This window comes from Centruroides sculpturatus, unplaced genomic scaffold, assembly GCF_000671375.1.
Source record: "Centruroides sculpturatus isolate CEXI.00-Female unplaced genomic scaffold, Cexi_2.0 scaffold45, whole genome shotgun sequence".
NCBI classification, from domain to species: domain Eukaryota; kingdom Metazoa; phylum Arthropoda; class Arachnida; order Scorpiones; family Buthidae; genus Centruroides; species Centruroides sculpturatus.
This window is the reverse complement of record NW_019384310.1, coordinates 519,536-540,853: the sequence shown is the minus strand read 5'-3', so window position 1 is coordinate 540,853 and position 21,318 is coordinate 519,536. Positions and strand designations below refer to the sequence as shown.

At 30.7% G+C, this 21,318-nt stretch overlaps 2 protein-coding genes across 5 annotated transcripts in view; both read right to left on the bottom strand.

Annotated features, from left to right (window-relative positions):
* Positions 1 to 1,626, bottom strand: part of LOC111621544 (endothelin-converting enzyme 1-like) — a 5,456-nt gene extending 3,830 nt beyond the window's left edge. The window contains exons 1-6 of the mRNA XM_023363714.1: positions 1,620 to 1,626; positions 1,436 to 1,487; positions 1,303 to 1,370; positions 1,095 to 1,234; positions 709 to 774; positions 549 to 644 (exon numbers count right to left, since the gene is read on the bottom strand). Of these exons, the coding sequence (XP_023219482.1) occupies positions 549 to 644; positions 709 to 774; positions 1,095 to 1,234; positions 1,303 to 1,370; positions 1,436 to 1,487; positions 1,620 to 1,626 (429 nt within the window). The remainder of the gene's footprint in view (positions 1 to 548; positions 645 to 708; positions 775 to 1,094; positions 1,235 to 1,302; positions 1,371 to 1,435; positions 1,488 to 1,619) is intronic.
* A 1,421-nt stretch (positions 1,627 to 3,047) lies between these two features.
* The window catches only part of LOC111621275 (neprilysin-1-like), a 28,750-nt gene continuing 10,479 nt past the window's right edge, over positions 3,048 to 21,318 (bottom strand). Inside the window, exons 1-19 of one of the 4 annotated variants that reach the window (XM_023363364.1) lie at positions 13,227 to 13,394; positions 11,811 to 11,923; positions 11,612 to 11,671; positions 9,008 to 9,169; positions 8,857 to 8,940; positions 7,977 to 8,158; positions 7,727 to 7,912; positions 7,408 to 7,485; positions 7,182 to 7,321; positions 5,236 to 5,464; positions 5,072 to 5,170; positions 4,588 to 4,665; positions 4,414 to 4,514; positions 4,251 to 4,303; positions 4,120 to 4,171; positions 3,987 to 4,054; positions 3,779 to 3,918; positions 3,393 to 3,458; positions 3,049 to 3,328 (exon numbers count right to left, since the gene is read on the bottom strand). In XM_023363364.1, the coding sequence (XP_023219132.1) occupies positions 3,173 to 3,328; positions 3,393 to 3,458; positions 3,779 to 3,918; positions 3,987 to 4,054; positions 4,120 to 4,171; positions 4,251 to 4,303; positions 4,414 to 4,514; positions 4,588 to 4,665; positions 5,072 to 5,170; positions 5,236 to 5,464; positions 7,182 to 7,321; positions 7,408 to 7,485; positions 7,727 to 7,912; positions 7,977 to 8,158; positions 8,857 to 8,940; positions 9,008 to 9,169; positions 11,612 to 11,671; positions 11,811 to 11,923; positions 13,227 to 13,270 (2,091 nt within the window). In that variant the 5' untranslated portion in view covers positions 13,271 to 13,394 and the 3' untranslated portion in view covers positions 3,049 to 3,172. Of the gene's footprint in view, positions 3,329 to 3,392; positions 3,459 to 3,778; positions 3,919 to 3,986; positions 4,055 to 4,119; positions 4,172 to 4,250; positions 4,304 to 4,413; positions 4,515 to 4,587; positions 4,666 to 5,071; positions 5,171 to 5,235; positions 5,465 to 7,181; positions 7,322 to 7,407; positions 7,486 to 7,726; positions 7,913 to 7,976; positions 8,159 to 8,856; positions 8,941 to 9,007; positions 9,170 to 11,611; positions 11,672 to 11,810; positions 11,924 to 12,031; positions 12,052 to 13,226; positions 13,395 to 21,318 lie in introns of those variants that run through there. The other 3 variants (XM_023363379.1, XM_023363371.1, XM_023363383.1) reach the window with 3 other exon arrangements.

The window sequence follows — 21,318 nt, the reverse complement described above, 5'->3', positions numbered from 1 at the left end:
GCGCTTCAATCTTTGGCTATGTCTTGGGCTACTCAAATATTTTACGTTTTTGATACTAAATTAGCATCTGAAGTATAATTTTTTTATTATTTTTATATTTTTCAATATATTTATTTTGTTTGTACAAAATAAAAAATAATTTTTAACGATACAATAGTCTTCGTTAGGCTAATCGTTAGGCTAGTCTTCGTTAGGCATCGACGAAAATTCAACGCGAAGCGACACGCAACGGATAAAAATTTCGACATCGGATACGTTAAACTATTTTTTCGTACGTAAATCAGTTATCCGAAATATCAGTTATCCGGACAACCCCAGTCCCGAATTGATTCGGAAAATCGACGCTCTACTGTATATATATACAGGAATCAGAGTTGCCGATTTTCGGGAGTTAATTTTTCTGCCCCACAAAACACCTATAATAATTCCGAATAGCTCGTTCGAAAGTTATTTGTTTACTTAGATAGTGTGAAAAGTTTCAGGTTTTCTTATAAAAGGGTTGCTGAAATATAAACGATGGAGAATGTTTTCGTTTGGATTAAACTTACCTGAGCATATCTTAAAAAGAACATCTGTTTATTATTGAAATCCAGACCTAATAATTTTGGCTCTTCTCCGTGTTTCTTTAAATAACTTTCGTACGCCTAACGAGAGAAAATAAGATGTAAAATCTAAGGAAAAACACGAAATTTCTTAGTAAAATCTTACCGAAAATGCTAAGTTGATACCGCTAATATCGGCAATGTTCTCTCGAATCGTCTTGTTTCCACTCACCTAAATTATTGAATAAATGTCGTCAAACGAACGGCCGAATTCTTGTATTAGACTATTAATACTAAATAATTACTAAGCAATTTGACAGAAGGACTGCCATTTCTTGTGAAATATAAGTAAATCATAAAAATTACTTTTAATTGTTATATCTAACAAGAAAAGTTAGTCTAACGGCCCGCCTTCTGTCAAATTGCTCAGTAATTATTTGGCATTAACAGCCCGATGAAAAATCCAGCTATTTGATTATCGGTTAGTTGTGTTCATTACATACGAATAAACGTTATAAGCACCGGGGATATTATAAATTTAATATCACTCACCATAATCCCGTTATCGTCGTCTAATGGAAATTCCGAGTATTGGTTTATAATACACAAAGCTCTGTCTTGAAATTTTCTAAGAGCACTTTTTGACCACAAATTGGATTTAGACGAGTTATCTTGCGACTGTAAGTGTAAATCTGAACGTGGAAAAGTAATTTAACGAAATAAGATTTCACAAAGGTTAAAAAATTCGATCGAAATTTACCTAAATTATCGAATTCGTGCGATATTTCGTGTCCGATGATAACGCCGATACTTCCAAAATTTAAATACCTAATAAGGAAAAATTCAATTAATTTACAATTATAATTAATTCTACTCTTTTAAGTGTTAATTACTTTGGTGCTTCCGGAATAAAAATGGGTGCTTGCAATATAGCTAAAGGTAAAACTGAAATTTAAACGTTAATTAAACTATGAAATTTAAATAAAANTTAACAATGCAGAAGATAAAAGTGCACCTGCAAATGCATGTCATGGCCCAAAAAGTGCAAATTTCCAATGGGTTAAAAAGTCATGATACCAGGCATAAGTGGTGATGATGCAACCCTAAGTTCAGTTTAGTGATGCATGAAATCTGACACGTCACAAAGATGTGTAGATGATTTTCGAAGGTGGAGAGCCATTGAATGTCAGCTGGATGAGTAGGAGGGCATTCTAGGAAATCATCCTCTGCTATGTCTAAAAGCAAGATGATCCAGGGAGATGACAAATCACTCTTTTGTTCGTATCGTGGAGCAAAAATATGTTCGAATTTCATGTCGTATCCTGAAAATTTCGTATGCTGGGGCGTTCGTAACCTGAGGTACCACTGAAATTAATTACAAAATAACAACTGTAAACTGCTGTAATAATGTTATTATACAATAACAATATCGTTATTCCACCTGTAAGAAATACTAGGAACTAGGATTATTGAAATAACTGGACAAAAACAAACTGTACGCTAATTATAGTTTATTTATGGCAAACTTTACGTATGTATGTAATCCACATATTTCAAGTTAATTATTAAATTAATGTTCTCGCAATTATATTAAGAATACTTAAAATACTACAACAATTTCTTCTTCTGTTTGATAATTTACAAGAACCTTTGATTGGATGTGATTGTACGGAGTGACGTACAGTTATGTAATAACTGTCATTCTTATTTGAAAAAGAGCAGTTTCCAGCTTTTGATTTCTTAATTATATAGTAAAGCCGTGATTTATTATTTAAATGAATCATAAAATGAAAATTGTTAAATGTGCAATAATTTAAAAAAGCCGCTCTAGCCTTTCTTTCCTTAATATTTAAGAGATTTCTACTCGAAATTGAATCAAACCAAATCACTTATAGATAAAATTATTTTAACAAAAATTTCGATCGCATCTCCACTTTTTAACGTAATTATCTCTAATTTGCTGATTTACAACTTTATCTTTTATATCTATATCAATTTAACTATCTTTTAAATTTTTAATGTCGATACTCAACGCCAAATAAAAGTCAATGACCGACTATATACAGTAGAGCGTCGATTTTCCGAAAGTCAATCATCCGAAAGAATTCCAGTCGGCAAATTTAAATTTTCGCCCGTGCTGTGACGCTTCAATCTTTGGCTATGTCTTGGGCTACTCAAATATTTTACGTTTTTGATACTAAATTAGCATCTGAAGTATAATTTTTTTATTATTTTTATATTTTTCAATATATTTATTTTGTTTGTACAAAATAAAAAATAATTTTTAACGATACAATAGTCTTCGTTAGGCTAATCGTTAGGCTAGTCTTCGTTAGGCATCGACGAAAATTCAACGCGAAGCGACACGCAACGGATAAAAATTTCGACATCGGATACGTTAAACTATTTTTTCGTACGTAAATCAGTTATCCGAAATATCAGTTATCCGGACAACCCCAGTCCCGAATTGATTCGGAAAATCGACGCTCTACTGTATATATATACAGGAATCAGAGTTGCCGATTTTCGGGAGTTAATTTTTCTGCCCCACAAAACACCTATAATAATTCCGAATAGCTCGTTCGAAAGTTATTTGTTTACTTAGATAGTGTGAAAAGTTTCAGGTTTTCTTATAAAAGGGTTGCTGAAATATAAACGATGGAGAATGTTTTCGTTTGGATTAAACTTACCTGAGCATATCTTAAAAAGAACATCTGTTTATTATTGAAATCCAGACCTAATAATTTTGGCTCTTCTCCGTGTTTCTTTAAATAACTTTCGTACGCCTAACGAGAGAAAATAAGATGTAAAATCTAAGGAAAAACACGAAATTTCTTAGTAAAATCTTACCGAAAATGCTAAGTTGATACCGCTAATATCGGCAATGTTCTCTCGAATCGTCTTGTTTCCACTCACCTAAATTATTGAATAAATGTCGTCAAACGAACGGCCGAATTCTTGTATTAGACTATTAATGCTAAATAATTACTAAGCAATTTGACAGAAGGACTGCCATTTCTTGTGAAATATAAGTAAATCATAAAAATTACTTTTAATTGTTATATCTAACAAGAAAAGTTAGTCTAACGGCCCGCCTTCTGTCAAATTGCTCAGTAATTATTTGGCATTAACAGCCCGATGAAAAATCCAGCTATTTGATTATCGGTTAGTTGTGTTCATTACATACGAATAAACGTTATAAGCACCGGGGATATTATAAATTTAATATCACTCACCATAATCCCGTTATCGTCGTCTAATGGAAATTCCGAGTATTGGTTTATAATACACAAAGCTCTGTCTTGAAATTTTCTAAGAGCACTTTTTGACCACAAATTGGATTTAGACGAGTTATCTTGCGACTGTAAGTGTAAATCTGAACGTGGAAAAGTAATTTAACGAAATAAGATTTCACAAAGGTTAAAAAATTCGATCGAAATTTACCTAAATTATCGAATTCGTGCGATATTTCGTGTCCGATGATAACGCCGATACTTCCAAAATTTAAATACCTAATAAGGAAAAATTCAATTAATTTACAATTATAATTAATTCTACTCTTTTAAGTGTTAATTACTTTGGTGCTTCCGGAATAAAAATGGGTGCTTGCAATATAGCTAAAGGTAAAACTGAAATTTAAACGTTAATTAAACTATGAAATTTAAATAAAATAATAATAATAAATGAGAAAAATGAAGTTTAACTCACCGACTCTTCCGTTGTAGAAAGCATTGACGGTAACGGGCTTAGTTCCTATTTCGCTTTAAATAATTCAATAAAACTTGAATTGAAACGGAATGCCGCAATTACAGTTAAAATCGCATTAAAATATAACTTGAAATTTAATTAAATTAATAAATTGAAAATTTACTTTAATATATTATTCCAAACAGATTCGTTGAAGAAATTTCTAGCGAAGGATAATTTTTCTAGAAATAAAATATTTTCTATGTAACTATCGCTGAAGTTTATCTGCAAATACATTAAACATGTATTAATTTTTATTTTAAAATTTAATATTTAATACGTGTATAAAATCTCTTACGTTTTTGAAGTATAAATCGATGGTTTCGGCATTTTTATATATATCGTCGTAACCCACGTCCCATTCCATTTTCATTATCTACATTTGTAAATACACGGAAAGTGCGATTCAGACAATTATCATTATTATCATTTAAATTACGAATTATTTTACTCAACATATAAAATGTTTTTTTAATTCGTGGTTTACAAACCGTAGATGTCGTGGTCACCAATCTCGTAAATACATTCTACAGTTTTTAAGTCAGATTAAATCTAAAGAAGCTCTTTCTAGCCGCAACTATTGTTGTTGCATGTTGCAGAAAGTGTTTTCGACGTCGCGAGATCGTGTATGACGTCTTAATACATAAACCAATCACGCTAGGTCCTACAGTGCCGCGAGCCGAGGCCTTTACTTGCGGATGGCCGGATAGTCGAGACAGTTAAGAATTACGATTTATTTACGTTTAATATTCCATATAAATGAATATATTCAGCAAACACACCTTACGTTTTCCAATATATTTATCTTCGTCTTCTAACCAAGTTTCGGTAGAAAACATACGTTCGGTAGAATTTGCTATTTCTTCTATATAATACAATATCTAATGGAAAATGCTTATATTAATGTAGGGAATTTTTAAAAATTAATGAATATTTATTATATTACCTCTTCTACAGATTTTGTAGCTTTCAAACTTTCGATAAAGAGATAAGAAACCGCGATGTGCATTTCGCTATTGATGATGGATTTGACACAACTCTTCCAGCTCTTGAAACTTGTAAATTTGACCACTCTCGAAGTGTGTTTCATTTGAATAAATTCCCCGGCAAAATTCGAATCGTAATGTATTAAAAAATTAGCTATGAAGTTCCAAATTAGATAGTTTTGAAATTTTCTGTAATATATGTACGTGAAAACTTTATAAGAATTACAATGAAAGTATACAAAGTTAAATCTTATACTACAAATCTAACAGTTAAATAGTTTACATAACATACACATAAAATATAAATACTTCTGATGTTCCAAACTGTATGAGTAATAAAAGCAATATATTTTACAACAATATTTATAAGTGAAAAAACAATAAATTTGAAGACAAAGCAATTATAATTTTGGTATCTTAGAACTTTTTTTTTGGTACCTTGGAAATACTAAGCACCGGCAAATTGACTTTTCTCTTTGGGCTTTTTCTCGCGGTAAAAAACAAAATTAGACTACTTTTTGAAGTCTTAATCGTTGGGTATTGCAGAATCTGCGCATTGTAAAATATTTTCGAGATCACTTTATAGAAATTATAAAAATACATTTGCAATTTCTGCACGTCTATCTGCGGCCTAGTAGATAAAATCACCGGTTTGTGCCACAGGCTGATGGCGTTGGAATTACTTGGCTCGTTTCACGATAGAAAGTCATCCCAGGCGGCATCCTCTTTTGGCAAATCGCTCGAATTTTGATCCAATCAATCCAATAAAATTTCTGTACATTCTGTACAAGATTCCAATTATTAAAACAGCTTTTAAATCAAATTTGCATCGTCGTAAGTGGGAATCACCCCGCTTAATAACTGGAAATAGGACCTATATTTCTATATATTTGCTACTAGATCCCGTTTATATATTCCTATGATAATGGTGTATTATCTACAAATTAATTAGTATTATTATCTAATAAATTCCATCTTGGAAGATTTTTAAAACAAAATTATAAGAAATTAACGAAGTTTTTAACATAGTGGACTCTCAGTATGATGAAATGTCAAGATAAATCACTCACTATATATCGGGTTGTAAAGGTTTTAATGGTAAAATTAGACTTTTCGATTTTCTTTTTTCTAGAAACGACTGAAAAAATGTTCAGGGATGTTCGGTGTGTGCGTATAAATAGAGTAACCAAAGGGCGTTTTATCGCATATTTCATTGGAAACAGACGTATCAGCAATGCGAAACTTTCGAAAGAACACATTTGAGTACCGTCGTCTATCGCTTCAAAAGTGGCCACAACGTAACGAAGGCTCACGATCTCAAAAGCATTTATTAATTTAAATCGTTAAAGGATGTTGTCGTAAATGCCAAATGGGCGACAGTGCAAAAAGAAGGCCGTCATCCGCGTTTGTTCGGCGTCATCGTGATGGAACTGCTCCAAACTAACATCACTAACACGAAAGAATTCTACCGTAAACAACCGGATCGTTTGAAAGCCAAGATCAAAAACTTGGACCAAAAATTGACGAAATCCGATACCGCCACGACAACGCGTCAGTACATAAAGTAAAGATAACTTTAGAGAAATTGGCCAGTTTGAGCCGGGAGGTTCAGCCTCATCCATTTTACAATCCGTATTTGGCACCGACTAGTTCGCGTCTGGCAGAACCATTTGCCATTTCAATGCTGGAGATTTTCTTGAAAGAAAAACTCCGACCATTCTATGCTCGAGAGAAAAAAGTTTACAGCAAAGGCGAGACGAGATGCGATTGATATTGACTAAACTCTAATCGTTGTTGAGTTAAATGTCTAAGTTTTCAAAATGCCTAAATTTGACCATTATAACCAGATACATAAAGAATAGCGAGAACAAAAATCAGATGACCAGTAACTTATATATTATCCTACCTCACTTGAATTTTACTAATCATATCACAGGTATCTTTTATGTAATCCGGATTCATCAATACTATTATCATTTCTTCGTCGTATTCGTCTTCGTGACCAAACGAACTTAAAATGTATTTCAAGATCTTCGTCCATTTCAACTTGAATTAAAAAATAAAGTCATTACTATCTATCGTATAAATTTCGTATACAACAACAATTCATACGTTAAGTATGTAAAATTTACCTGCAAGCATAACGAATCTAATTCTTTAAGAGTAGAATTGACAGACGTAGCGTTATAATCTTCATATTTTTCAGAAAACTATTCAAAAAATTAAACTAATAATAATTTTTGAAACTTTAAATTTCTATTAAATTATTAAAAGATGTTAATAAATATATAACTATTAATTAAAGATAGAATATGCGTAAAATGTCGTCGATGGTTGTTCCACATCTAATACGGTACGGGTTAAGATATTAAAAGACCGTTAGGAGAAAATTAAAATATAATTGTAGATTGCGAGTTTTTATTTTTGAATAGAAAAAATCTTAATACTTACTTTAACGAAATCTTCGTCGACGTCGAGAATTTCTCGCGTTATAACCGAAACATTTTCTAGTGGAATCTTCAACTTTAATAAAAGATTTATTATTATTCTAGTATAAGCTTCTTTATCTTTAACGTATTCTTCTGTATCGTTAACGAAAACCGAAGGTTCCAATAAAGTATGTCTCCAACTCTCCAACTTAAAAACAAAGAAAAGAAAATGAAGCCAGGGTAATTAAAATACTTAAAAATTTCTTATTTACCCGAATTTCTTGTAAAAAATTAGGTCTTGTACAAAGATTAAAAAGCGGATGTAAATTGTAAATAATCATAATTGCAGAAATTTCCTCCACCGTAGGCGAGTCTTTGCTATGTTCCAATATTGGCCACGATTTAAGTTCTGTTCTATTTAGTAATTCTGTTAATACTTGATGAGAATCGGAAGCTACAAAAAATAGATACGAAAACATAAATAATAATAATATTCATATACTGCATTATACCTCGATTACAGACACCACCCGGAATGGTCTCTGCTAGAAGTTTCAAGAAAAGACCAAACCTAAATCTAAACCGACGGATTACTTTTTGGGCCAACGAGTGGCCGGAAATGATAATCTTTAATGACAATTAGTTTATACGTTTACGCTTTATTTATATATTTTGTCGCGCTTATTGTTTATATAGTTTTACATAGTTTTTAAAATTATTTGTTGCGCGGTATAAAATACAATGTAATTTATAAGTATTGTTTGTGGAGATAATCCGTTTAAGCAGTTTTACCGTACAGGTGAAGAATAAACGTTTATAATGAAATGTCACGGGTTTATTTTAAAAAGAGAACTTAAAAAGGAAAGAAACAGAAAAAAAAATCTTTTGTATTTGTAAAGTGTTTATACCATACAGTAATTTTGAACTGACTGTATTAGATTAGATTAGACATCAGCGAGACTGGATGCTTTGCGGCTTACAATTACTAGGAAGACGGTTTACAAGAATACATTTTAAAAATAAACATATTTAGGATAGTAAAATTTCGTATTAAATGCTTACCCGTAAGAATTGCGGATGATTATAAAATAAGGAACAAATTATTTATCCTATTTTTATAAATAGGCTAATAGTTTTTCGCGAAAAACTTACGCTTATTCAAACAGGATTTGTAAAGTTTTTTAATTTTAGCGGCAAACTCTGGTTGATAATCGTTAACTGGTTCCTGCAATAAATCTGAAAGAGATAAATATTTACTATTTGTATAAAAGCGAATCGTAAAAAGCCTATTTAATTTCGTTACCTCTGGCTAATTTTATTGTATATTCGTTTAAATCGCCCAGAAAACTTCTCCCTTCCTTGTTATCTGGAACATTTTGATACTTTATGAAAGAACCACAAGAAAATTGGTAAAAATCGTTACAGGGATCGACGCTGACGTCCATGTTGCTCATTATTCTTGCAGCTATCAAAACAATTATTTTCTTGCAAAAATTTAACAAGTTATCGTTTAAAATTAAAATTTTAAGCCTTACCTTTTATATTTAATAAAAGAAAATGAGATAGAGTCGATTGTTCATATTCAAAGGACGTAACGTATAAGCCGTAAGTACGGTCGTTAACGTTCGAAACGTGGGATGACCACTTAACATTGTGTCTAACGTAAGTATGGTTATAAGTATTCCAAGCGTAGAAAGCGATTATTTTATTATAGTGCGAGCCAAAAGTATACCCTTGGTCTTTTCCACGTAAGAAAGAAATAGAAATAACACTCGTGGTTTACATTATAGTAATAACTCTGAAACAAAAATCATACTGCCATATCTGGCTTATACACTAATAATATCTTCGCCGGAAGGATTAAATCAAAATCGTACTTATTGGCACGCTGGTGGTACTCGACCTAGCGCATTCGCAATTTTTTGAGGCATAACAACGAGCCAGCGCAGCATTAAAGATGCCCTCGAAGAGCAAGAAATAATATTAAAAATAAACAGATAATTAACATTTTAAAATGATTTAACAAATTTGAAACCGTGTCTTTGTTTCTTCAGCATGTGCTAAAAGAAACAAAGAAATTTTTAAATGAATTTTTTGATATTTCGTAACAGTGCTCTGAAAATTGCGTGATAAGCTAGTTATCCGCGTGGCACATCGTTTCGGACCATTGATTTATAATCTTAACTGTTTAATACTACTGCTAAACTAAATAAAAGAACAAAGGTAATAAATAGTTTCGAATTATTTTACGTTTTTACTATTCTAAACGAGACTCAAATTTACAGTAAATCTTTACTTCGAGGTCTTTTTACTTACAAATGTCGCTTTTACCACTAGTATAAATTTTATATTATGATTGTATAAAAAGCAATTTAAGTACTTCTCTCTTTGCATTTGGGTCCGAGAATGAATCTACACACTTAACTTACGGGTTGATTTACGGCTGTTCTATTAACGACAGTTTTCCGAGAACCAATTAGGTCGAAAAAGCGGGAATTAGGCTACTATCTTATGAACAATTGTAATGTCATTCGTTTTTTCAATTAAAGTTTTAATTATTATTTTTTTCATCTTCGTTCATTGAAAGTTCATAAAATATTTTAAAAATACGTTAATAAATAGTTAAAATTTTAAAAGATTCAAATTTTAACTATTTATTTTCAAAAATCTTGGCAAATTTAATTCTTTTGAATTTAGATAAAATTCAATATTAATTAAAAGTAACTCAAATACAGGAAATCCTCGTTAGTTCGAAATTCGAATTATCCGAGATTTAGCCTATATATTTCTGTATAACGTGCCAAATGTCGTGTAACTGATATAATTTATTAAGCAAACGGAATACGGCTACTTATACAGAACCCAGAACCTTATTTTCGTTAATTAATAATAATAATACACTGCGGGTAAATAGCGTGTGTCCAAAGAAAACCTCACAGGTTGCCAAACAGGTTTTATAAGTAAAGCATAATTCCTCGAAATGTAGCCCACCAAATTTGCCACGGTAACTTGTAAGGAGAATTAATGCTATTAAATTTTGGTGATGAAAGGTCAAGAGGATGGGAAGATAGAGGGGTTCGCGTGTCGAGGGGTAGGATTTAATAATGATGTTATACGTATTAGCATTTACAATTGTTTTACCAATCTAATCATTACTCTCAAATTAAGCCTTTGCCGTTTTATAATAATTAATAATATAAAACGTTTTTATGATAAAATCTCATAACAGATGACGCCACACCCAATTTATTTATTAATAATATGTAACAGTTATTTTTTAAATAAAATTTCGTAGCAGCCGGGAAAGTTACGCAACTAGTTGCTGAATTTTTTTATAAATACCTATATCCAGCGGTATTCTTTTTCTTGTTCAACTTACGCCGAATATTAAGTAGGCCTATACTTACTCCTTGACACTGAGAGTTAAATATTAAAATCTTGAATCCTGTCCTCTATATAGTTATAAATATATAAAAATTTCTTCTCACTAAATTCTGGAAATGTAATTTGTTCGGTGTAAATAAAAATTCATTTTATTTGATCATCATCTGTCCAAAGGTTCTTGGTGAACTATTCCAAAACCATAATAACAAAGCTCAATTCATTTAAAACGCTTTAAACAATACGCAGAATTTAGAAATGCGTGGTGTTATTGATCTGTGGCCACATAAAGGATATTGAGGTGGAAACCGATGTGGAGTTTTATTTACGTTAAAACTTATTCAGTTTTATAGGGGAATTATAAGAGTAGTCGGATAGTCATAAGAGAAAATTTATACCCATCTTAAAGCAGGGTCGAGTAGAAATAACTTTAATTAATGAACACAATTAAAACCATAATTAGAATTACTGTCCAACGTTTCTCTTTAAATTCAATAAAATTTTAATTAATTATACCATTACTTACCTTCTTGTTTGCAAACTGTAGAAGTACAAATATTAGTTGAAATTTGTATATTTTGTTTATCTATTTAAAATGGCCATTCATTAATATAATTATATTTTCATTACAGTTAATTAATGGACATTTAAAAATTAGAATAACTTAATAAAACGTTTTATAAATTAATAAAAATAAATGACATAAAAATGATTCGTGAACTTACTTTCTAAATACAACACTAATCCAATCATTGTGAAGAATGCGAAGGTTATTAAAATACAAACAAGAATTAAATAACGTTCCAAAAGCGTTCTTTTACTCCAAATCGAACATTTTCTGTGTAAAATAAATTAATTAATTATCTCATTATTATTATTATTATTCACTTATTTAATTTATTTAAACATTTCGATTATATCGTATTCAGTATAAGATACACTCAACTTTTACGATTCTTGGAAAACCGACGTAAAGCGAACCTTTGCATTTCTCGTAGGCTTAATGTAATAAATTGTTTCTACCACTTGTACTAACTGTATAACTATGTTTAAATAGTTTCAATAGCTTTATATACAACGCGCAGTATATTCCCTCTTTTACGCCCCGTGTGATTACAGAAAGCGTAGGGTAATCGAATATAGGGGAAATATGCTTTATATTCGATTAAGTTCGAGATTAAGATGATAAAGAATGTATCGTAACAGAAAATTTATAATCAGACGTAACACAAGATAGTCGTAAAGCGAGGGGTATACTGTATAGGCATACGTAATATCCTTAACCCAGTTTCATTAATGGCCGACATCCCTCTTCAGAAAATTTCAAAAATTTAAAAGAAAACTTACGAACATTGACACGTTTTGGCTCAATAAATTTAAATTTTATTAACATTTTAAATAACCAAAATAAATTTTGGGATTCGTGCGGCGTTTAAAACAACATATTAATAGTCGGTAAGATTAAAGGAGCGAATATTAAATTATATCTGACGGATAAACTGCTGTTTATTAAAGCTAAATGATTGATTACTCTATTAATTTAATAGATTTTAATTTATTAAACTTTTAAACTGATTTTTTAAAATAAATAATTCGTATTATTAATTAAATATATCTTGTGTTTTCTAGTAAATACTAGTTTAAAATTCTCTTCTAATTATGGTTAACATAAACATTATTCCAATGAATTATAATTAAAATTAAAGTTAAATACATAATTTTATATATTTTACGTAAATAAATTAATTATAAACCACTCTAATTTCACTTAATATATTTTAAATTCATTAATGTTTTCTATTGATTTTTGAACGACGAGTACGAACGAAATTCAAATGAAGTTCTGTTCGGTTACTTAATTAAATTACTTTTAAAAACACAATTAAGTAATTAAAATTATTTATATAATCTTTATTTCGTTATTGAATTTTACAATTTATAATTCCATAATTAAATTTCGCTTTGAACTGTAACGCGAACATTATAAATGTTAATTAAAATTGACTAAAATACGCGAGTTTAAATGCTCTAAATAAGTAGATTAACATCGATTTTATAGTAGTTTTTATACACTTTAATTAACTATAATTAATATGGCTAAGGATTAAAATTTTCACAAAAACTAAAACAAAAATTCTCACCTCATCCACTCTTCATCATTTTCTAATTTAGAACTGTTATCCATGATACACTTTACTAATTATTTACATTAAAAAATTACCATTTAAACGTACACTTAATTAACAAATCTTAAGATAAATGTCGGGTTAACTAGTGATTAATTCCTTTACATAAAGGAGTTCACATCCTTTCTATCCGACGATTCAAGTACGTATAACTTATTCTAAGCTGAATCACTTTAGATACTTTTAAAGTAGTCTAATAACACTAAATAAAATCGACCTTGCTTTCATATATCGAAAATGGGAAGCAAAATTACAGGAAAAATTTCCGCTCGACTTTTTTATTTTAAATATAAAAACGTGATTAAATGTTCGTTTTTTTAAATTGTTTACCAAATTCAAATATCTATTGTTATTTTTATTGTATATTTTCGTGTTTAGTTTAATTTATTTACCGCTTAGTGCAAAGGTCCCGTAACACCTCGCGTAAACACGTATTGTTATACTGTAACTAGAACCCATTTTGCAAAGTACAAAACATAATAAATACACGATTTTGTAAGGAATTCAAAACTTTGAACAGAATTAAAATGTCTGCATTTTCCGCTTGTTGTAAGTGAAAGGACTGAAAGAAGCTGCAGAGCTAACAAGTAATTTTGTTTTTCTTGTAAACTACAAGAAGCTATTTAAGTCGGTGATAGTGCCAATAGCTTTTAATTCCTTAAAAATCCAGAACATTATATGTGTTTGAAGACAAAGACAATATTTATTGGGAAGACTTTACATTTAATTACTAATCTCCTGGGTATATTTCAAGTTAATCCTATAATGTTAGATGATATCAGAATAAAATTATAGCTTCAGTTAAAAATTCTTTATTTCTTGCCTTCTGTTTTGGTTTCATCTAAAAGTTTTCTATCATAGCAAAATTCTGCGTTTGTGTGTACCGTTGCAATCTTCGGACCTATTTACAAGCATTCAATTTAACTTTCGTTCGGGTGTTATCATTTTTACTCGGTGCAATATTTTTTACATCTCAAATGTTTTTCTTTGGATAACAATTTTTTTCAGTCATTTGGCTAATTAATTTTTTCAACGTCTTTCTATTGGTTTCGAATTATTTACGACTGTTTACTATTGCTTCTGTAATATAATTTTGTCTTAAAAGAGCCAACGGGAAAACAAAAAAAAAAAAAATAAAATCGAGATCGGAAGCTCTCTGCAACAGAGGAAAAGAGAAAGAGAAAATTGCAAAATGTAATTAATAGGATTGCTCCAGCTGGTTTAATTTCTCGGGGCAGGACTGTATGCATCGGTCTAAGATGACTGTTCTTTTCCCAAAATTCATATTTTTTAATATTACTATACGCTCGAGTTTAGTCATCTGTCGGTAGGAAATTAACTGTTCTGGTAGTAGTCGGAGTGAAAGAAACTATTTTTCAGACCGATTATTCAATAAATCGTCGTGTTTTGCGTTTTATTGTCCAATAATTGTTTTCGTTAAATGATTAAATTGAAATCAATTTTTATTCTATATAATTAAATGAGGATGTTTGTTCGCTATACACTGGTAGGCTGATGGACTAATTGCTACGAAACTCGGCATATACGTTCAAATACTTTTAACTTAGATCGTGTCGTACATCCCATCTCAAATTATCGATCGGACTTCTATATATCGATTAATTTTTGTGTATATTTGATTACTGGTTTTACATGTAGCGCCATCTATACAGTATATATATATATATATACAGTAAAACCTGTCTATGGCGACCACCCATGGTTCCTTCAAAAAATGGTCTTTTAGACAGGTGGTCGTCTAATACAGGTGGTCCTGTAATAACGTATTTCCGTAACTTATTTTGCGCACTCTTTACCCATTTCTACTAAGCAAAACTCGAGGTGAGCAAAAATAAGAGATCATATATCGAAAATGGGAAGCAAAATTACAGGAAAAATTTCCGCTCGACTTTTTTATTTTAAATATAAAAACGTGATTAAATGTTCGTTTTTTAAATTGTTTACCAAATTCAAATATCTATTGTNGCAGATCGCTCGCGTGTCGCGTTGCCGTAACCAAATAAACTAAATGAATTCTAATAATTTTTCTATAAACGCGATATTTACGAAGACACGTTTAACTAATAGGAAACCTGGACATCCCTCCCCTCCCCTGATTTCATCTCCCCTCGGTAACTCATAAAGCCCAAACTTCTTTTCTTTCACTGATAATGTTTAGGATGTTCTAACGTTCAGTAAAATTAATGTACGGTACACGCAACGATTTCAAGACACAAACTACAGCTCGAAATCTTTTTCTGTGCCATGTTTATTTTTCTTATTATGGTGACATTGCTTCATTCAAATTTCCTGTAGTTATAGTCTGTGTAATGTGCAATTTATTCACGTGTTGACTCTTACTGTCAAATCTGCTTCCAGTATGTTTATGCCACAACTTTCAAAACTTTCCTTTACTTTGATGTTTTGCTGAACTTTACTTTTTCAACCTGGTTTCACCAGTTCTTTTACGGGCACATAAAAGCAATTATTTTTGCATTTCTAAAATATATTTTTTTTATATAAACAAGTCTTTCGGACGTTAAGGTTAGCAACGTGCGGGGCCATCACAACCTATCCAACACGGATCACTTTTCATATATTAATAGTAGACCAGTATTAAGTAGTAGTCGTTGACTAACCTCTCTCCCAGAAGGAGGAAAACTATTACTTTTGGTCGAATTAACTTCAATTTCCATCCGCAACAGTACCTTCTTCCTATCGGACCCACCGATGGTGGCATTCGAATAGGAACATTACGTAATAGAAAGTTACCGGCCAGAACAAAATATGTTTTAAGTGGTTTTCGAGGGTGCCGAGTTTAAATATTTGGTCCGTTTTTCGCCAAATTTGATTGGTTGACAGATTACCATTTGATATTCGGCTGCGAATGAAACACTTAATTATAGCTAACATTAGAAAAAAGTACGATATCTGAAATTTTTTAAGATTCCGTATTCTCATTTGGTGTCTACTTGACCAATGAAATTGTGCCAATAAACGTGACAATGGTAGGCTGAAATAACCAAACTCTTTATATGGTTTTCGTTTTAATATTTGTTATATTATAGTATTTGATTTATATAACTACAAAGGTTATCTTACGTAAGAGTTTATCAAACCGACTGACCAATCTAACATATTTTAAAAATTCTTTAATTTGTGTACAGTAAAGGAAGTAAATTTTTAAAATATGTTAGATTGGTCAGTCGGTTTGATAAACTCTTACGTAAGATAACCTTTGTAGTTATATAAATCAAATACTATAATATAACAAATATTAAAACGAAAACCATATAAAGAGTTTGGTTATTTCAGCCTACCATTGTCACGTTTATTGGCACAATTTCATTGGTCAAGTAGACACCAAATGAGAATACGGAATCTTAAAAAATTTCAGATATCGTACTTTTTTCTAATGTTAGCTATAATTAAGTGTTTCATTCGCAGCCGAATATCAAATGGTAATCTGTCAACCAATCAAATTTGGCGAAAAACGGACCAAATATTTAAACTCGGCACCCTCGAAAACCACTTAAAACATATTTTGTTCTGGCCGGTAACTTTCTATTACGTAATGTTCCTATTCGAATGCCACCATCGGTGGGTCCGATAGGAAGAAGGTACTGTTGCGGATGGAAATTGAAGTTAATTCGACCAAAAGTAATAGTTTTCCTCCTTCTGGGAGAGAGGTTAGTCAACGACTACTACTTAATACTGGTCTACTATTAATATATGAAAAGTGATCCGTGTTGGATAGGTTGTGATGGCCCCGCACGTTGCTAACCTTAACGTCCGAAAGACTTGTTTATATAAAAAAAATATATTTTAGAAATGCAAAAATAATTGCTTTTATGTGCCCGTAAAAGAACTGGTGAAACCAGGTTGAAAAAGTAAAGTTCAGCAAAACATCAAAGTAAAGGAAAGTTTTGAAAGTTGTGGCATAAACATACTGGAAGCAGATTTGACAGTAAGAGTCAACACGTGAATAAATTGCACATTACACAGACTATAACTACAGGAAATTTGAATGAAGCAATGTCACCATAATAAGAAAAATAAACATGGCACAGAAAAAGATTTCGAGCTGTAGTTTGTGTCTTGAAATCGTTGCGTGTACCGTACATTAATTTTACTGAACGTTAGAACATCCTAAACATTATCAGTGAAAGAAAAGAAGTTTGGGCTTTATGAGTTACCGAGGGGAGATGAAATCAGGGGAGGGGAGGGATGTCCAGGTTTCCTATTAGTTAAACGTGTCTTCGTAAATATCGCGTTTATAGAAAAATTATTAGAATTCATTTAGTTTATTTGGTTACGGCAACGCGACACGCGAGCGATCTGCAAGGAGAATGCATCACTTGGAACGACTTTTATGTAAGTCGTTCTGGACCCAATTTAAGTGTTACTAACGCGAAAAAAACCAACGAAAACGCCATGTGGCCAGTCTGATGGCCGTGGGCGAACCCACGACCGACTACCGGTATTCGGTGGTTTTATCCACTCGGTTACTGGAGGATAAGTACCCTCCAGTAATCGAGTGGATAAAACCACCAGTAACCGATTGGGCTGCAATTTGAAAAAAATTGTACATCTATAAATCCTCACTGTCGTCCGTCCGTCTTTGTCCTTCCTTAATTGAAACTGTCTCCAATATTATTTTCACCCTTTTAATACATAAAACTTTAAATTTGGGAGGTTGTAATTTTTTTAGGAGAGGAGAACACTGCTGGCTACTCACCAGCAGCGCCTGCGGACTATAAAGAGGGGGACACAAGTTATTAAAAAAGGGCATCGTACGTTCAGTACATTATATAAAATATACAGTGTGTATATATATATATGTATGTATAGATGGCGCTACATGTAAAACCAGTAATCAAATATAGACAAAAATTAATCGATATATAGAAGGCCGATCGATAATTTGAGATGGGATGTACTGTACGACACGTTCTAAGTTAAAAGTATTTGAACGTATATGCCGAGTTTCGTAGCAATTAGTCCATCAGCCTACCAGTGTATAGCGAACAAACATCCTCATTTATTTATATAGAATAAAAATTGATTTAAATTTAATCATTTAACGAAAACAATTAAATATTGGACAATAAAACGCAAAACACGACGATTTATTGAATAATAAATCGGTCTGAAAAATAGTTTCTTTCACTCCGACTACTACGAGAACAGTTAATTTCCTACCGACAGATGACTAAACTCGAGCGTATAGTAATATTAAAAAATATGAATTTTGGGAAAAGAACAGTCATCTTAGACCGATGCATACAGTCCTGCCCCGAGAAATTAAACCAGCTGGAGCAATCCTATTAATTACATTTTGCAATTTTCTCTTTCTCTTTTCCTCTGTTGCAGAGAGCTTCCGATCTCGGTTTTATTTTTTTTTATTGTTTTCCCGTTGGCTCTTTTAAGACAAAATTATATTACAGAAGCAATAGTAAACAGTCGTAAATAATTCGAAACCAATAGAAAGACGTTGAAAAAATTAATTAGCCAAATGACTGAAAAAAATTGTTATCCAAAGAAAAACATTTGAGATGTAAAAAGTATTGCACCGAAAGTTAAATTGAATGTTTGTAAATAGGTCCGAAGATTGCAACGGTACACACAAACGCAGAATTTTGCTATGATAGAAAACTTTTAGATGAAACCAAATCAGAAGGCAAGAAATAAAGAATTATTGACTGAAGCTATAATTTTATTCTGATATCATCTAACATTATAGGATTAACTTGAAATATACCCAGGAGATTAGTAATTAAATGTAAAGTCTTCCCAATAGATATTGTCTTTGTCTTCAAACACATATAATGTTCTGGATTTTTAAGGAATTAAAAGCTATTGGCACTATCACCGACTTAAATAGCTTCTTGTAGTTTACAAGAAAAACAAAATTACTTGTTAGCTCTGCAGCTTCTTTCCGTCCTTTCACTTACAACAAGCGGAAAATGCAGATATTTTAATTCTGTTCAAAGTTTTGAATTCCTTACAAAATCGTGTATTTATTATGTTTTGTACTTTGCAAAATGGGTTCTAGTTACAGTATAACAATACGTGTATACGCGAGGTGTTACGGGACCTTTGCACTAAGCGGTAAATAAATTAAAGTAAACACGAAAATATACAATAAAAATAACAATAGATATTTGAATTTGGTAAACAATTTAAAAAACGAACATTTAATCACGTTTTTATATTTAAAATAAAAAAGTCGAGCGGAAATTTTTCCTGTAATTTTGCTTCCCATTTTCGATATATGAAAGCAAGGTCGATTTTATTTAGTGTTATTAGACTACTTTAAAAGTATCTAAAGTGATTCAGCTTAGAATAAGTTATACGTACTTGAATCGTCGGATAGAAAGGATGTGAACTCCTTTATGTAAAGGAATTAATCACTAGTTAACCCGACATTTATCTTAAGATTTGTTAATTAAGTGTACGTTTAAATGGTAATTTTTTAATGTAAATAATTAGTAAAGTGTATCATGGATAACAGTTCTAAATTAGAAAATGATGAAGAGTGGATGAGGTGAGAATTTTTGTTTTAGTTTTTGTGAAAATTTTAATCCTTAGCCATATTAATTATAGTTAATTAAAGTGTATAAAAACTACTATAAAATCGATGTTAATCTACTTATTTAGAGCATTTAAACTCGCGTATTTTAGTCAATTTTAATTAACATTTATAATGTTCGCGTTACAGTCCAAAGCGAAATTTAATTATGGAATTATAAATTGTAAAATTCAATAACGAAATAAAGATTATATAAATAATTTTAATTACTTAATTGTGTTTTTAAAAGTAATTTAATTAAGTAACCGAACAGAACTTCATTTGAATTTCGTTCGTACTCGTCGTTCAAAAATCAATAGAAAACATTAATGAATTTAAAATATATTAAGTGAAATTAGAGTGGTTTATAATTAATTTATTTACGTAAAATATATAAAATTATGTATTTAACTTTAATTTTAATTATAATTCATTGGAATAATGTTTATGTTAACCATAATTAGAAGAGAATTTTAAACTAGTATTTACTAGAAAACACAAGATATATTTAATTAATAATACGAATTATTTATTTTAAAAAATCAGTTTAAAAGTTTAATAAATTAAAATCTATTAAATTAATAGAGTAATCAATCATTTAGCTTTAATAAACAGCAGTTTATCCGTCACATATAATTTAATATTCGCTCCTTTAATCTTACCGACTATTAATATGTTGTTTTAAACGCCGCACGAATCCCAAAATTTATTTTGGTTATTTAAAATGTTAATAAAATTTAAATTTATTGAGCCAAAACGTGTCAATGTTCGTAAGTTTTCTTTTAAATTTTTGAAATTTTCTGAAGAGGGATGTCGGCCATTAATGAAACTGGGTTAAGGATATTACGTATGCCTATACAGTATACCCCTCGCTTTACGACTATCTTGTGTTACGTCTGATTATAAATTTTCTGTTACGATACATTCTTTATCATCTTAATCTCGAACTTAATCGAATATAAAGCATATTTCCCCTATATTCGATTACCCTACGCTTTCTGTAATCACACGGGGCGTAAAAGAGGGAATATACTGCGCGTTGTATATAAAGCTATTGAAACTATTTAAACATAGTTATACAGTTAGTACAAGTGGTAGAAACAATTTATTACATTAAGCCTACGAGAAATGCAAAGGTTCGCTTTACGTCGGTTTTCCAAGAATCGTAAAAGTTGAGTGTATCTTATACTGAATACGATATAATCGAAATGTTTAAATAAATTAAATAAGTGAATAATAATAATAATAATGAGATAATTAATTAATTTATTTTACACAGAAAATGTTCGATTTGGAGTAAAAGAACGCTTTTGGAACGTTATTTAATTCTTGTTTGTATTTTAATAACCTTCGCATTCTTCACAATGATTGGATTAGTGTTGTATTTAGAAAGTAAGTTCACGAATCATTTTTATGTCATTTATTTTTATTAATTTATAAAACGTTTTATTAAGTTATTCTAATTTTTAAATGTCC